General features: G+C 33.1%; 1 protein-coding gene across 1 annotated transcript; it reads left to right on the top strand.

The window, feature by feature from the left end:
- Positions 1–13316: 13316 nt before the first annotated feature.
- LOC25481803 (pentatricopeptide repeat-containing protein At1g12620) lies at positions 13317–17332 on the top strand. The gene is given in 3 exon segments (XM_039835248.1): positions 13317–14113; positions 14116–14782; positions 16802–17332. Coding segments are annotated over 2 exon segments (1314 nt in total). The 5' UTR covers positions 13317–13450; the 3' UTR covers positions 14767–14782; positions 16802–17332.
- Positions 17333–18681: the final 1349 nt, after the last annotated feature.

The following is an 18681-nucleotide window of genomic DNA, read 5'->3' on the forward strand; positions in this document are numbered from 1 at the left end:
CTTGCATTTGATATTATTATGTCATGCTGTTTTTGTATACTGTTGTGTTTCTGTTGTGTTGTTGTTGTTATTTAACTTTGCTGCATGAGTCGGTCTAAATTGATTAAGATGATGAAGTTCCAAATTATTGGATTATATAAGAGGTTGTCGATTTTTTTAAGATATTAAGAGGTCGAGTCCATGCATTAGCATTTCATTGTTGGGGGCTTGATGCCCTGGAGCCTTTGCTCAATTAAGTTGAGGGCTTGATGCCCTGTGAGCCTTTTTACGCTCAAATAAAGTTGAGGGCTTGATGCCCTGGGAGCCTATTTACGCTCAAAGATTGGTACCACATGCATGATTAGAAGATTAAGTTGCATAGTCAAGAGGTTAAGTTGTCAAGTTATCAAGTTGTCGAGTTGTCGAGTTGTTAAGTTGTTAAATCATGAAATTGTTTAAAGCTGTGATTCTTTATATGAACTATTAAAGAAGTGAATTATGATATATTATTATCTATGATGAATATTATGATGATTACATGATGTTGTCTGTGAGTTGTTAAATATGATTGATGAATTATATGCTTAATATTATTGTTTGTGAAATCTCACCCCTTCTGTTTGCCCACCATGGGTAACTAACAGGTAACCAAGAATAGTTGATGTCGTGTGAGCTTTCCTTCTCGTGTGTCTTAGGTGCTCTGATACGTAACAGGATGGGATCTTTTGTTATTGCTTTTCTATTCCATACGTATTGTTTTTGAAGATTTATGACTATGTCTTTAGATTGGATTTTTATGCGACATTTACGAAGAGGCCTTCGTGCCAAAGACTGTTTTAGTTATTGAATAAATTCCGCTGCGAAGTATTAAAGATCTTGTATTTGAATTTTTAAATGATAAATAGTTATTTATTCAGTTTATGATTTTAAGAAAAGAATGTGACATTCCGTTTATGTTGAAAAACTCTGATTATTTATGCGAAATTTTTATGTTGGGAAAACGGGGTGTTACAACATGTCTCACGCATCTTTCGATTGAGGGGCGGATGTTGAGTCATGGGAAGAAGATGGTGAGGCATGAGGGAGCGGCACTGCTTATGAGGTATCTGGGTGTGTCGCAGCATGAGGCTGAAAAGATTTGCGGCCAGGAGTACGGTGGGTACATTAGCTACCCGAGCTTGGTAGGGCCAACTTATTGGCTGGTACAGAGGATCCAGAGGAGCTTCAGGAGCTGGCGAGGGTTGGGACTTACTGCGTCCGGTGTTACCTTCTCTACTTGGTCGGATGCTTGTTGTTTGGCGATAGAAGCAACAAGCGCATCGAGTTGATATATCTGACGACCATGGAGGACGGCTACGCAGGGATGCATAATTATTCCTAGGGAGGGATGACACTCGCTTACATATACGGCGAGTTAGCTGATGCATGTCGGCCTGGAGATAGAGCTCTTGGGGGGAGCGTGACACTGCTCACTGTAAGAAAACTTATATTTTATATTTATGTTAACTTTTATTTTTTTGTTAACTTTTATTTTTTTGTTATATTTTTCCGTGCGTAATAATTTATAAATGTTATTTGTTTGGTTTGTGCAGGCATGGTTTTTGGCGCATTTTCCTGGGTTTTACATAGTTGATCCCAACACTGACTACATGGAAAACTATTCGGTCGCAGCGAAGTGGAAGCTTCAGAAGGGTCTTGGGGAGGGGATCACGTATCGGTCACTGCTTGATCGTATACAGTTAGATGATGTATGCTGGAGGCCGTACGAGGAGCACAGAGAGATCTAGGACTTCGAGGAGGTTTTCTGGTATTCTGGCTAGATTATGTACGGTGTCCGTAGGGTGTACCGTCACTTTCCCGAGAGGGTTTTGAGGCAGTACGGATACGTGCAGACCATCCCCAAACATCCGACTGATGTTAGGGACCTCCCACCGCCTTTCATTGTGCAAGTGTTCGTCGACTTCGGCACTCACACGATTAAGGCGGACGATCGGGGTGAGCAGGCATGAGAGGAGACATGGCTGATGGCTATGTCATATGGTACACTAGGGTGTCTCACCCTCAGATCTTGTTGTAACACTCCTATTTGTATTAAAGCAATTAAACATGCGAATAATACATTTATTCAAGAAATAGAGGCTACGCCACATTCAAAATTCAAAACCGATAGACATGTATATAAACCTCAACAGTCGCAGCGGAATATAAACGAGAGTAAATTCAAATATACATGTTATGAATAAATAAATTACATCAACATAGATGCATCTCAAAAATCCCAACAAACGAGTAACCTCCAAACATAACAAAATCCAAAGATAACCTAATCTAGACCGACACAACGAAGCCTAGATCAGAGCCGACTAATTCTAAACACTGATATCGGAGAAAGCTCCCGATATCCACCAAGCACAAGAACTCACCAAGCAACTAAACCTGCACAACGTCTACCCATCCATACAGATAGGCAGGCGGTCCATAACAGATCCACTAGGGGTAAGTATTACATTATCATAATCCAAATAACAATTAAATCATGTAATATCATGTATTTGAATAATATTAGTCATGCATAGATACTTACATTGCAACTTGATAGCTCATATCAACATACATCAATCATATGAATAATTATCCATTCATAAATATTCATTCACAAACATCAATCATTGAACAATTATCCATTCATAGATATTCCTTCACAAACATCAATCATAATCATTATCAATAATCATTCATCTCATTTCATCACCAATCACATATTTCACATAAGACTCATGTTATGATATGCACTTATTAACACATAAATGCATGTGGTACCAAATCTCCAAAAGGTCGTCACCTCCGATTGACAAGTCAACATCGCATGTAAGGGGTCACTCCTTACATAATCTCCGAAGTAAAAGAGCCGAACTCTTTTACAACAACTCGACTATGATGCATGGAGATGTATAAGGACTCGATAATGCGACAACAATTCACAATTTCAACCTCAATATATAGGAGAACACCCAATTATATTGATTATCTCCACAACATTGCATTACCAAGGAAACATGCCCATACACAATTAAATCATAGTATTCACCATCACACATCAACATGATTATCAATAATCAACAATGTCATTCAACATCAACTATATCATATAGTTTCAGTACCATTCAAACATTCCTTACATTCTAAGTAAGATAACATACATATCTCATGATAAACATCATATCCAATACAATCATTCATTCATACAACTTCACTTAGCCATATAAGAATAGTCACCACAATTCATAAGACAATTAGTTTCAAGAAATGTTTTTGACCAAAGACCGTGTCAAGTGGCAAACGGTCAACATTAACAATTCCCAAGACAAAACAACATAGACAAGTTGAGAGTTCTCAAACAACCTTAACCAATCATGTATTCATGAATTTAAGTTGCCTCCGGACCATCAAACATTAATCCAAGAACAACTTAAGTTCATATGAAAGACCCCATTTCACAACTTTTCACATTCCCACCAGAAATATCACCTTTTACAAGATTAGAACAAATGAACTAAAACCAATAAATAAACTCTAGGACCTCAACCATGTATATACACAAGTCATATATGAGTGCAGTAATGTATACATCAACGTTTCATAGGCCAACTCACTTAAATTCAAGTTTTGCAAAGATTCGTATCATAAATGTTTCATTAAAGTCAAGAAAACACAAGGACTCACTAAGCCCTTAATACAAAGCTATTTCTTCCATAAAAACATCCCTAGATGAATAGGATAAAGTCCCTACACTTAGGAAGAAGTTTGGAACCAATTGGAGCGAAGAAAATTGCATTTTTGAGGTTTTTGGTCAAACAGCATCGTGGCACGTTGGTTTCCCATCGTGGCACCATTTTTCCAGAATCAGACAGGCTGAAAACCTGGTCAAAATCGTAGAACGTTAGCCCCGAATCGTGTCACGATTGTGGTTTGACAGACAACATCAGATTTCCAACTTCTACGTTTTCGCGCATAAAAATCAAACCGTTAATCCGTTTTCGATGCCGTTTTCGCCTACATGCTCCTAACACTTAGCACTATCATAATGCATAGAAAAATCACAGTTTCAACAACCTCAAATTCATTTTACAAACCTCACACAAACACTCGTTTTTCAAAACGGTTAACAAATGAATTTTCAAACGAAACTCCCGTTTTCTTCCAAAACAACTCGACTAACGTAACCACAACATAAAAACAGAAATTCCATTAAGTTTAACTCATCCAACCACATAGACAACTCAGTCAACAACTTTGTATATCAAATTTCACTTTGGGTTCTTCACTTGAACATCTAGCACAACTTCACCAATACAAACAACTTATTTCATAAAATGGAGTACTCATGATATCATTCAATAACAACAACATATCTACTTCAACAACACTTCATTTAGACATTCATAATTCAACAACACAATATCTCAATCCAACAATTGAGCAAAACACATAAGTATCCATTTTCACCAAACCAACAACAACAACTTATTTCACAACAACAAAATTATGAATCATGCATACCCAAGCCATGAATTAGCATCTATAACATCACTTAACAACAACAACACCTATTGATCATGAAACATATCACAATTCATCAACAACCATGCATAATTCACCAATTGAGCATAATTTACAAACTACTCATTTTCATACATCATGAACTTGCAATTTCATCATCAACAATTCATTTAACATCAAATTAACATATCCAAACATATCTATACAACATAAGCACGAATTTCAAAGATTGGGTTCATGATAATCACTTATTCTCATAATCAATTATGCATAGAATCAAGAGAAAAGAATTAACCAAATGATTATGATAAAGACTAACCCCCTTACCTTAGATGAAGATTAACCCAAACTCTTGCTTCAATTCAGCTCCTAAGCTTACCCCAATTGATTCTTCAAGCTATTCCCTTCAAAACCCTTGTTCTTCTCTTCACCTCTTTCTCTCTCTACCTCTCTCTCTAGGAAAATTTTAGTGAAGTGAAAGATATTTTTCTATGACAACCCTAATGTTATCTCCCTTAATGGGCTCAATTCCAAATTCTAATGGGCCTAACCCATTCTAACATAATTCTAAAAAGTTTCTATACACTCAAGGGTAATTACTAACAACGGCAAAATATAACCAAAATACCCTTCTAATACGGTAATCCATGTAAATGCATCCAATGACAATTAAATACACACAAGCACAAATAATCACGCACAACACATAATAAAAGTAATTAAAATAAATCTAGCTAAAAATCAGGCTGTTACACTTGCCACCTCTTCCAGGAGATCTTCCGAGGCCTGCAAATGAAGAGCAAATCATTGCAGAGCAGTGGGAGCGGTATGAGGCGAGAAGCTCGCCTGACACCTATGACAGGAGGAGGTTATGAGCATGACCCCTCAGCAGTGGTTTGAGGCCATGACCCATATGAGGTAGCAGATCGCGCCGATTTTGACCAGGAGACGAGCCTAGAGGCCGAGGAGGAGGCACCATCAGCAGGATCAGGACCAGTAGTAGTATTTTCATTTTTAGGACTTGTTTTTTAGTTTTCGTCTTTTGATGACATTGATTTGTATATTTGTATATTTCTACTTTGATGACATTATTTTTAATTTCATGGGCTCTTTTTACTTTGTTTAATGTACAAAAATGTTGGTTTAATTAAGTTGTGCATTTGCACCAATATTTTTTTGTTATTTGAACCGTTATGATGAATTTTAAACGTTTGCGTAAAAATCCGGCTTTCAAAATAATTTAGAATGATTTTCAAATGTTTTTTAGAATGATGAAGATTTCCTCGGCAGTTAACTACCGAGGTTTTCTTCGGCAGTTAACTGCCGAAATTTTGAAAAAACCGGCTGCAATTAACTGCCGAGGATCTTCTGCGCTACAAATCGAGCAGAATCTCCACTCATCCATTATTCATCTTATCTTCCAAAAAAATTCTTCAAATTTCTCTCAAAAACTCTCTAAAAAATACAACCAAATCCACCCAACTTTATTCAACAAAATCACAAGTAAGTAATTATAATACTATTAACTTACATTTTAGTTGTTATAAATGTTATTATTTTTAGTTTTTGAGTACATTTATTATTTTTTAGTAGATTTACATGTTATAATTAATTTTTAGGGTAGATGTTAGTTGATTAATGTTGTTAAAATATTTGCATGATGTTTATGTTATATGATTAATTTTTTTATTTTAGTAAAAGTATATGATTTTTAATATTAGGGTTATTTTTATGAATTTTAGAGTCTATGTATAATGTGCACATCAAGTGTTTGATGAAATGTTTGAATGAGTTTTTCATTGAATTTTAGAGTCTATGTATGATTTATAATTTTAGGGTTATTTTTATAAATTTTAGAGTCTATGTATAATGTGCACATCAAGTTAAGAGGTCTCAAGGATAAACTGATTGAATTCAACCAAGGAGTCAACCCCAGAGACACAAGGATGGTGGAACATGTAACGCCCTCTCTAATTATTTGATTATTTTAAATGAGTTTAGAATATACTTAAATGATTTTTATGATTTATATGATTTATTTTGATGAGTATATTTTGTTATGATATATGTTGGTATTTATTAGTATAATATATATGCTATTTGATTTAGAAATATATATATATATGTTATTTGGTTTAGAAATATAAATGTTATTTGATTTAGAAATATATATAAATATTATTTGATTTAGAAATATATATGTTATTTGATTTAGAAATATATATATATATGTTATTTGGTTTAGAAATATAAATGTTATTTGTTATAGAAATATATATGATTTGTTGCAGAAATAAATGTGATTTGTTATAGAAATAAACGTTATTTATTATAAAAATATATATGATTTGTTGCAGAAATAAATGTGATTTGTTATAGAAATAAACGTTAATTATTATAGAAATATGTATGATTCGTTTTAGAAATATATGTCATTTGTTATAAAAATATATACATGATTTGTTGTAGAAATATATGTCATTTGCTATGGAAATATAAATGATTTCTTATGAAAATATATATATGTTATAGAGATATATTTGTTATTTATTATTGTTATAGAAATATTTTATATATATGTATATATTAGAATAGAATATTGAGATTTTGGTAGGCAATCTAATATATTTTTGTACTTAATATAATATATTTTGGTACTCAATTGATATATTTAATTACTAGATCTAATAGGTGCATTACTTGTTTCCAAAGTTTCTCACTTATTAGTTGTAAATTATCTCTATAAATAGAGAACTCACACAGTGCATTCTACACACCGAAATTCACAGTTGATGCTTCCTGTGCTTTTCTTCTCTTCTCCCTCTTTTGACTTGTGTTGACGAGTCTTTCTTCTTTTTCTACTCCTTTCTGTCCCTTCGGAATTAAAAGTGTTCTTAAGACTATAATCCCTCTTATGTTTAACGTCCTTTTAAAGAAGAGAAAGCGGTATAGTTCTTCGTCGATCAATCCAAGGTAAGGGTGAGACTAACTTTGCAATTCTATTAAGTATGTGAATCAAAGGTTAGGTTTAACATGATGTAGGATGAGTTTTTGAGGAATTGAAAAGTATGTTAAAATTGTAGAATTAATGAATAAACGGTGGAAACTTGTTAAAAAGATGTAGAAACTGTCCTTAGACCTTAGATAATGATTAAAATGATTTGATGATATTTATAATGTTATGTAATTATACATATATTGCAGGAACTATGTTTGATGATTAAGATGTTGATGACGTGCATTTGTAATTGTTATATATGATGATTATCATTATTGATTGATGCTATTTTGTTGTTATGATGAATATGATTTACTTTGATGATATGATTAAAGAGAGAATATTATATACTATGAATTAATGATTAAATGCATTACTTGAAATATTATTGATATATATTGCATGAATTATGTTTGATGATTGAGATGTTGATGACGTGCATTTGTAATTGTTATATATGATGATTATCGTTATTGATTGATGTTATTTTGTTGTTGTGATGAATATGATTTACTTTGATGATATGATTAATGAGAAAATATTATATACTGTGAATTAATGATTAAATGCATTACTCAAAATATTATTGAATGATCAAGATGTTGTTAAAATGAATTGTTAAATGATTAAGAAGTGAATTATGGATTGAATTATACCTACTTGAATTGTTGTTGAATGATCAAGAAACTTTCGAGAATGATTTGTTATTTAACTTGATGTGATTTGATTATGCTGCAATTGTTATTTAACTAAGTTGCAAGAATATGAATAAGTTGATGACGTTTAGCTCCAAATTATTGGATGCATGATAATATGTTGATTACGATGATTACGGTGTTTTGTTGTTAAGAGTCCATGCATAGCATTTCATTGAGATTTGTCCTCACCACGTTTTAGGAGCTTTGTCCTCCGCACGATTAGGAGCTTTGTCCTCCGCACGATTAAAGTATATTAATACTTATGATGACGATTGGTACCACATGCATATAAGTGTCTAAGTTGCATTGTCGCATTTGTCGAGTCAAGGTCGTTGTGATGAATTATCATCCATGAGTTGTTAAGTTGTCGATGAATTATCATCTATGAGTCGTCGAGTTGTCTTCTACCTATGTGTTGTTAAAGAAGTACCTACGAAGATTATACGATGTTTATGATGTGAATTATATGATATTGATTATGATATTGCTATGTTGTTTAACATATTGATTATGATATTGTTATGTTGCTATGTTGTTTAACATATTGATTATGATATTGTTATGTTGCTATGATGTTTAAAATATTGATTATGATATTGTTATGTTGCTATGTTGTTTAACATATTGATTATGATATTGTTATGTTGCTATGTTGTTTAAAATGTTGATTATGATATTGTTACGTTGCTATGTTGTTTAAGATATTGATTATGATATTGCTACGTTGTTTAATATATTGATTATGATATTGTTAAGTTGTTATGATGTTGTATATAATTGTTACTATTAAGTGATGAATATGTTGTACTATATATGATTAATTATTATTAAGTGAATGCTATGAATATGTTGTTGTTATGTTTTCATAAGATGATGAATACGTTGTTGTTATATTAATATAAAATGATAAATATGTTGTTGTTATATATTATAAGATGATGATTATGTTGTGTCGTATATGATTATTATTATAGGGAGATGATGATTACATGATATTATCTATGAGTTGTTAAATGTACTTGATGATGTTTATGTTAAGTTGATAAGTTGTCTTTTATTCATGAAATGATAATGAGATGTTTGATGAATAATTATTATTATGAATTAATGATGTTGTTATGTTGTATATGAATTAATTAAGATGCTGTTATGTTATATATGAACTATGAGTATGATGTGATGATCTATGTTGTTATGATTTGGTTAATACGTGTTATATGATTATGTTATAATGTGGTGAATATGAAGTAAATGATAATTAGAAGTTGGTTGGACTATTAAGGATTATACATGAATAATTATTATTACTAATAGATGAAGTTATCGTGTTGTTAAATATAATTATTGAATTATATGCTTGATATTATTGTTTTGTGAAATCTCACCCCTTCTGCTTGAAAATGTTGCTCTTCGTATGAGTAACTTGCAGGTGATCGAGTTTAAGTTGCTGTTGTGAGTGGATTAGCTCTCATGTGTGTCTTTAGGTGCTCTGATACGTAACGGGATGGGAATTTTAATGTTGTCTTTCTATTCCTTACGTATTGCTTAAAGAATTTTCATGAATAAGATGTTGATCGAATTTGTATGAGATATTAATGATGAGGCCTTGTGCCAAAGACTGTTTTGATTATTGAATAATGTCCGCTGCGAAGTATTAAAGACTTTTTAGTGATTGAATTTTAAAGGATAAATAGTTATTTATTCAGTTTATGATTTTAAGAAAAGAAGTGTGACATTCCGTTTTTGTTAATTACTCTGATTAAATAAATGAAATTTTCACGTTGGGAAAACGGGGTGTTACAGAACACGTTTGGTATAAACGTCCAACACTCGACGAGGGGAGAGTATCATTCACTTGGGTGGAATTAACAAACGACAAAAACGTGACGAGCATGTTTTGGGAGCACATCATGTTCCAGTGGATCAATATGTGGGTGAAGTTGCTTAGATCAACTGAAGATATCATCAAAAGTTTGATTCCGCCAGAAGATCGTCATTAGATAGGGTAAGGTGTATTCCAACTACAACAATTGTCTTCCTTTGAATGGGGTAATTCAAACCTGTCAAACAACAGGATCTCAAGCATTTCACAAGAACCTCATGTTTTTTCTTTGAAAATATTAAATTCTTGTTATGCTGATTTAGATGAAGGTATTAAGTGTCAAGGATTGAACCTCAATTCCGTGGCACTTGAATACCATCATGTAAAGCAAGCCTAACAAAAACTTATTCTTTTCAAAGGGAAAACATGAAGTTCTTGGCGAAATGCTTGAGTCATGCTGTTTTGCAGGTTTGAATTTATCCCATTCAAAGGTAACACAATTGTTGGAGCTGAATGCACATTCCAACTGCAACAATTGTCTTACTCTGGATGGGGCAATTCCAACTTGTTAATCGGCAGGACTCCAGCATTCGATGAGCATCTTGAACAATGGTATTCAAGTGTCAAGGAATGCACCTCATTCTTTTGACACCTGAATACCAGCGTTCAAGATGCTGATCGAATACTGGGGTCCTGCTGCATAGCAAGTTTGAATTTGCCCCATTCAGTGGTAAGATGATTGTTGCAGCTGGAAGGTAAATTTCAGAATGTAATGTGTAATGCAATGTAATGTGATAACATATATTTTGTTTTGAATGGAACAATAATTATCTTATTTTGTTTTCAAATTTATTTATTCCAAATGCATTTTTATTTTAACTACCATAATGTCAAACAAAATGTGCGCGACACAAAAATAAAACATAAAAAATCCAAAACAATTAGGCATTAAAAGCCATTACATTCATTCTTCCTCGTCACACAAATCAATCGGCTTGTCCGCTACAGTCCCTGCGATACCTTGTTTTGGTTGAGGACCGAAATAGCATGTCCACCCGCTCCTCCTCAACCTCGAGTGATTGTACACCGACACCTTCGAACCCTTTTTTTTTTTTCGGAACCATCGCAAACAATTTCATGCCACATCATAGGCGATTTTTCTTTTTTCTTCTCATCACCCTGAACGTTACCCTGATTCTGATTCTGAGACATATCTACATTAAAAAAAAAAATGGCGATCAATTCGACCTATACTAACCTAAACTATCCTAACAATTCTAACCATTCTAACCTAAACTATCCTAACATATCATAAAATCAACAAATCAATATAATCGAACCTATATAATCGAAATTTAACAAAAAATAGCATACAATTCGACCACAAAGCAACAATGCAATAGGATTCAAAAAACTTACTTGTTTTTGTGATTGAAATTGGCTTTGAATGACTTCAAATGACTCAAAATCGCACCTTGGATAATAAAAAACGCAACAATGTTTTCCTCGGCAGTTAACTGCAGCCGTATTTCTAAACTTCGGCAGTTAACTGCCGAGAGGCATTTGAGTAATTTACTCGTGTGGCACAGCCAAACCAAATGTGGGAACAACAATTCTCAAAATTAAATGGGTGTTAAATTATGACAGAGAAAATGATGTGGAGTGTTGGAAATTGAAAAAGTGGGTGTTCAAGGTTATTGAAAATGAGTAAATAGTCAATTTCCCCCCTGAAATTGTAAGTTTCATCAATTACCCCCCTGAAGTTAACAAAACTTCAATTACCCCCTTGAAATTTCACAACGTTAGTCAATTTACCCCCTCCGTCAAATTTTTCTGTTAGTGAACATGACGTTTTGCAAATACCTCCCTGAAGTTTTGCACTTATGTGCAAAATGCCCCCAAACTTAAAAATTTATATTATTTTTTTCTTAAAAACAAACAATTAATAGTTAAATATTAAAACTAACTATTAATTTTGGAATTTGGGAAAACTACATGCATATATACATCAAAATAGGCTCCAAAATGGGGGAAAATGTGTATTTTTTAAAGTGACAATAATGGTATGATTTGTGGATTAATTTCAAAAGTAAAGAAATAAATTTTTAAGTGTTTGACATTTTTCAATAAGTGTTCCTCTATACATACCGATCACATATTTTATTTGCTGATGATTTATGTCTTTTTTAGATGAATATTACTTAATATGCTATATATGATTTGTCGGTCTGATAGTATTGTGGTGTGAGCTAGATTGTATACGATGAATGATTGTCCCTACCTGAAGCACAAACAAGAAGTTAGAATGAAGTTTTCTATAAAGTGTGTAAACAAGAACAAGTCATATGAAAATATTGGGGGTTGTGTAGTTTAAATGGTTTGAACAAATTGTTGAAGGAGTTGGAGGAGTTAAAAGACTAAGATGGTGAAGGAGAAAATATAAATTTAAATCTGATTATTAATTTGTTTACAAACCTCTAAAAATAATAATTTGTCTATTAGAAATAACCATTATTGTCACTTTAAAAATACACATTTTTCCCTATTTTGATGTATATATGCATGTAGTTTTTCCAAACTCCAAAATTAAAAGTTAGCTTTAATATTTAACTATTAATTGTTTGTTTTTAAGAAAAAAATAATATAAATTTTTAAGTTTGGGGGGCATTTTGCACATAAGTGTAAAACTTCAGGGGGTATTTGCAAAACGTAATGTTCACTAACAGAAAAATTTGACGGAGGGGGTAAAATGACTAACGTTGTGAAATTTCAGGGGGTAATTGAAGTTTTGTGAACTTCAGGGAGTAATTGATAAAACTTACAATTTCAGGGGGGAAATTGACTATTTACTCTATTGAAAATTTGTAAGCATTGTACATGGTCTAAGTTACCACTGTTTGTGCTAGAAACTCTTGAAATTGAAACCCTCACACACAGAAGAAGAAAAAGAAGAAGATACTCGTTAGTTTCGTTTTCAAGCTTTTCAGCTCAGATCTCAATCACCACAATAAACGATCTCATTCTGCTTCAAATGTCTTTGTTGTTTTCATGTTTCAGGTTTCGTAATTCTTCTTCTCTTAATCCCACTTTTCCTTTTTCCTTTTTAAGAACACTTTACTATTCTCATCTAGAATCAATTCCAATTCCAATTCCAATTTCAATTTCAATTTCAATTTCAATCATGTTGATGATCTTGTTTCCTCATTTCATCGAATGCTCCTTTTGAATCCTGCCCCATCCGTTATAGAATTTGGAAAAATATTAAGTTCCCTGGTTAAGCTAAAGCATTACCCCACTGTTATTTCTCTTTTTTACCAATTGGAATTCAATGGAATTAAGCCAAATATTGTTTCCTTGAGTATCTTGATCAATTGTTACTGTCACCTTGGTCAAATGAGATTTGCCTTTTCTATATTCGCCAAAATTCTCAAGATGGGTTATCACCCCAATACCATAACCTTGACTACTCTTGTCAAAGGTTTTTGTTTAAACCATAAGGTGAAGGAAGCTCTACACTTTCACGACCATGTGCTTGCACTTGGATTTCATTTCAACCAAGTTAGCTACGGGACCTTGATCAATGGCTTGTGTAAAATAGGGGAAACAAGAGCGGCGTTGCAAATGTTGAGACAGATCGAAGGGAAATTGGTCAGTACCGATGTTGTAATGTATAGTACAATCATTGATGGTTTGTGCAAAGATAAACTTGTAAATGATGCATATGAGTTATATTCTGAAATGATTACAAAGAGAATTTCTCCTACTGTTGTCACTCTCAATTCTCTAATCTATGGATATTGCATTGTTGGTCAATTCAAAGAAGCATTTGGTTTGCTCCGTGAAATGGTATTGAAAAACATCAACCCAGATGTGTATACTTTTAACATATTGGTTGACGCTCTATGTAAGGAAGGAAAGATCAAAGAAGCTAAAAGTGGGATAGCTGTGATGATGAAAGAAGGTGTGATGCCAGATGTTGTTACCTACAGTTCATTAATGGATGGATATTGTCTTGTTAATGAAGTTAATAAGGCCAAACATGTGTTAAGTATATTATATCTCGAATGAGAGTGGCTCCCAATGCTCGTAGCTATAGTATCGTGATTAATGGATTCTGTAAGATTAAAATGGTCGACAAAGCCTTGAGTCTCTTTTATGAAATGCGTTGCAGAAGAATTGCTCCTGATACGGTAACTTACAATTCTCTAATTGATGGTTTGTGCAAATCTGGGAGAATCTCCTATGCTTGGGAGCTTGTTGATGAGATGCGTGATAGTGGTCAACCAGCTGATATAATCACTTACAATTCATTAATAGATGCTTTATGCAAAAACCATCATGTTGACAAGGCTATTGCATTAGTCAAGAAAATTAAAGACCAAGGCATTCAACTAGATATGTACACATACAATATACTTATCGATGGACTATGCAAACAAGGAAGGCTTAAGGATGCACAAGTGATTTTTCAGGATCTTTTGATTAAAGGCTACAATTTAACAGTCTGGACATATACTATTATGATCAATGGTCTTTGTTTAGAGGGTTTGCTTAATGAAGCTGAGACCCTGCTGTCAAAAATGGAAGACAATGGATGTGTTCCTGATGCTGTAACTTGTGAAACAATTATTCGCGCTCTCTTTGAAAATGATAAGAACGAAAGGGCAGAGAAACTACTACGTGAAATGATTGCCAGAGGTCTACTGTAAGAGAAGACTAGTTAAGGTGATATCTTGATACATATTAGGTTATTTTGAATTTTGACGAAAGTCGTCTAATCTTTTTTATTTCTTAATTTAAATCTAGTGAACTTTAATCAATTAAAATGGGATTGGTTCAAAGTATTTTGTATTAAATCTAGTTCGTTGTTGCTGTCAGATGCATGCTTTAATTGGTTCGTTGCACGTGAAATTGAAACAATGCTTGGCTAGCAAGGTTGATGCTGCAATTTTTAAATATGAATTATATGATGTAGAAATAATTGTAGATTGGTCGCCCTTTATGATAAAAAATTGATGTTGAGGTCACATATGCTGTGTTTTTTTTTTTTTTGGGTTTTATGAAGTTATTGAAATGTGGAGGAAATGACTTACACAATTAAGGATAGGTAAAGGCTAAGATGTGATGAAAAATCTTGACGAAAGGGGGACCAATCTACAAGTTTAAAAGATGTGGAGAATCTCTCACTAGGTTGGATAATCTTAGTTGTATGAAATTGCAAGTTTAAAAGAATTTTATTAGAGGTTGACCACAAGGAACAATAGATTCGATAGAAGATTCAGTTGATTATTCAATTCAAGGTGACAGAAATAATATAGAGCTTCATATTTGTCGGTACAGGTACTTGTGGTGTATGGGGACCTTTTTATTATTTTGTATGCTTTGAGTTTCTATCATTGAGTTTGTTAATTGTATGACTGCAATTAACTTGAACTATGATGTTAATATAGAATCTCAGGAGTTAGATATACATTGTTTGTCTGTTCTGGTCTTGTTATGCATATAAATCATGTCAACTTATTGTTTAGGCTTACAAGGGTAGGGAAAGCTCTGAAAGTAGTTCAGTCTTGTACAAGTTGCTTCATGCTGATGTTGCCATATCAAGACAAAATGAAAATTTTACTAATTATTATATAAATAAACAAGGTTTTATTACTTTTTAAATTTCTATGGTAAGAATTAGTAAATGTGGCTTTTGTTGCACTTTAGCTAAGGTTATATATACCTCGTTTCCTTTCTGATATGATCCCAAATGACACGGTGACTTGATAAGGAGGGACAGTTAGCATATCAGCTGTCCCAGCCCATAATTTGGAGAATTATGTTAAGAGAACAATAGAAGGGAAGAATGGAAACATTCACACGACTAAGAGTGAGAAGAGATAAGTGGGGAATGAATTGTGCGAGAGAAATTTTCAGTGCCACCCTATGCTGTGCCACCTGATGCTAGCTTATTTTGATAGTTACAAACTGTCTTAGAGTTTGTTAGAGTGAGTGTAGGTTAACATCAACCGGAGTGAAGGATAAACATTGTATAAATACTTGTAATCTGAACTCTAAATTTCAGTATTTCAATTCAATGAATATAGAATTCAGTTTTCCAATTATCTCTGCTTTTGTTATCTTTATTATGGTATTAAAAGGTAAAACCTATTGATTTACCCACTAAATTATCCACATACCAATCCCAATGGTGTTGGATGTGAGGAGGTATATTATGAAAAATAGATAAGGTCTGAAAAGAGTTTATGAAGAGTAGAAATTCTCACCCTACAAGCCGGATTTACAATGATTGCTTAGAAGAACCAATTCTCTTTGTTTTGCTTAAGCCGGTTCTGAAAAATGGAAAAATAAATATGGTAGTAAAAGGGGAAGGAGAAGAATGAGTTTTAACACAAAAAAGAAAATTGTGGATCTGTTCTTAGATATGCATGGCCAAACTTTTCATCTGCCTATATATTACTCTTCCTTCATAAGGTAAGAAATCATATTTAGGAAAATGATATGGAGTGAGAAACCAGGGCCTCAACCTTTTTGTAATTCATAGTTCTTTTCCTTGTCTCCTTATTATTATTATTGAACAAATATGTATCACATTCTCCTCTAACCTACACTTGAAATTTGAGCATTTTAATTGATTAAAGTTCACTAATATGATCGTGCAGGAAGAGCTCGATCGTCTATCTAATTATTGGGATTGGTTCAAAGTATTTTGTATTAAATCTAGTTCGTTGTTGCTTTCAGATACATGCTTTAATTGGTTCGTTGCACGTGAAATTGAAACAATGCTTGGCTAGCAAGGTTGATGCTGCAATTTTTAAATATGAATTATATGATGTAGAAATAATTGTAGATTGGTCCCCCTTTAGGATAAAAAATTGATGTTGAGGTCACATATGCTGTGTTTTTTTTTTTTTTGGGTTTTATGAAGTTATTGAAATGTGGAGGAAATGACTTACACAATTAAGGATAGGTAAAGGCTAAGATGTGATGAAAAATCTTTTGATCATATTCATTAAAAATCAAAATTTGAATCATCTATTGCTGGTTTTCTGTTTTTCCCCAGTTTTGTTGCAGTGCCTGTGTTTTGTCCGTGTTGGATTTCTTCTTGAACATGCAAACACAGTCACCTTCTTTGCTGGTTTGTTGTCATCTATAGGGGCATAGCAGAGCGAAACGACAGGGGGGCTGCTATAACAATCAATATGGCAGTTGTTTGTGGCTGCAACATTTGAGCTTTGATGTTTAGTTCCTTTAAGCTTTAGATGCTTAAACATGTTTGTTTTCTATACTTGGTTCTGTTATTTACCTATATGTTTGCCTAAGACTTATGTTTACCGAATCTTTTTTTTTTTTGAACAATCAAAAATGGGATATATATTAACCACCAAAAGCAGCTCCTATAGCACAAGGCGTGCCAAAAGAGCTACTCTACAAACACAGAGCCATACAAACAAACAAAAAACCATCACGCGATGCCCAAACATTGGAAGGGACTTGAGCACCACCTATCTGAACCAAACCTAAAAACAACATTTTTTGTTTTCAACCAGGCTAAAGACATATATTTAACTTTATCTAACAACCTGGGAATAGAAGTTACAACATTATTGAAAAGCATGTTATTACGTTCGTTCCATAAAACCCAAACGCACAAGAGCTAAATAAGCTGAACAAAGTCTCTAGTAGCTTTGCCTCCACCTGTCAAATTCACAAACTGAAGAAAATGAATGTAATTTACCGAATCTATCCAACTTATTTCGTTGCACTCTTCACCGATCAAACTAACACTGAAGCATGCACTACAACATTTTTGGTCTAAGACTACGGCTGAAAATCGTAGCCATAGTTGATAAAACCGTTGTTTTACCTTCCGGCAATGCTTTTCTTTCCGTTGTAGTCTAAGGCGTTGTCTTTTCATTTGACAACGGATTTGTTGCATACAGGAAAACGCAATAGATAAAAACCGTTATCTATAATTACTTAAAAAATGAGTTTAGAACAACAAAAACGTTGTCACTGATTTTAGAGAGAAAAAGAAAAGACATAATTTTTTTATTATTATATCTTCAACCTGCTTATTCAAATCAACCATTTATAGGAGGGTGTATGTAGAAAATTTTGTGTTACATGGGATATATATAGCAAATATCACTAAAAGGGCCAAAAGTATTAACAGATGTCACCCCATTCCTTTATCATGTCGAATTTTGGGCTTTGAAGAGAATTTTTCTATATATACCCCCGAATCCAAATATTTCTATATACACCCCCTTACCTTAAAAAAAATTTTGGGCCCCCTACCGGCATGGGCCCTAGGACGTCGCACTCGCGGCCTATGCCCTAGGGCCGGCCCTGGAAACAACAACATAAACATCTTGCAACATATCAACATCGATAATAATAACTTGAATGATATAAACAATAATAATTTCCATATCATACATTTTCAACACATTATATAAATATCTCAAACTAACCAACAATCATTAATCATTTGATTTAGGCTATCTGTAAGTCTATAACTTATTAACAATTTTCATTCCTATTCCAATATCAACTCTCAACATGAGTTGAATACTCTTAAACACCTTAATTGAACTCATAGTACTTCTAGTTTTATG

This window comes from Medicago truncatula, chromosome 6 (assembly GCF_003473485.1).
Source record: "Medicago truncatula cultivar Jemalong A17 chromosome 6, MtrunA17r5.0-ANR, whole genome shotgun sequence".
In the NCBI taxonomy this organism is placed as follows: Eukaryota; Viridiplantae; Streptophyta; class Magnoliopsida; order Fabales; family Fabaceae; genus Medicago; species Medicago truncatula.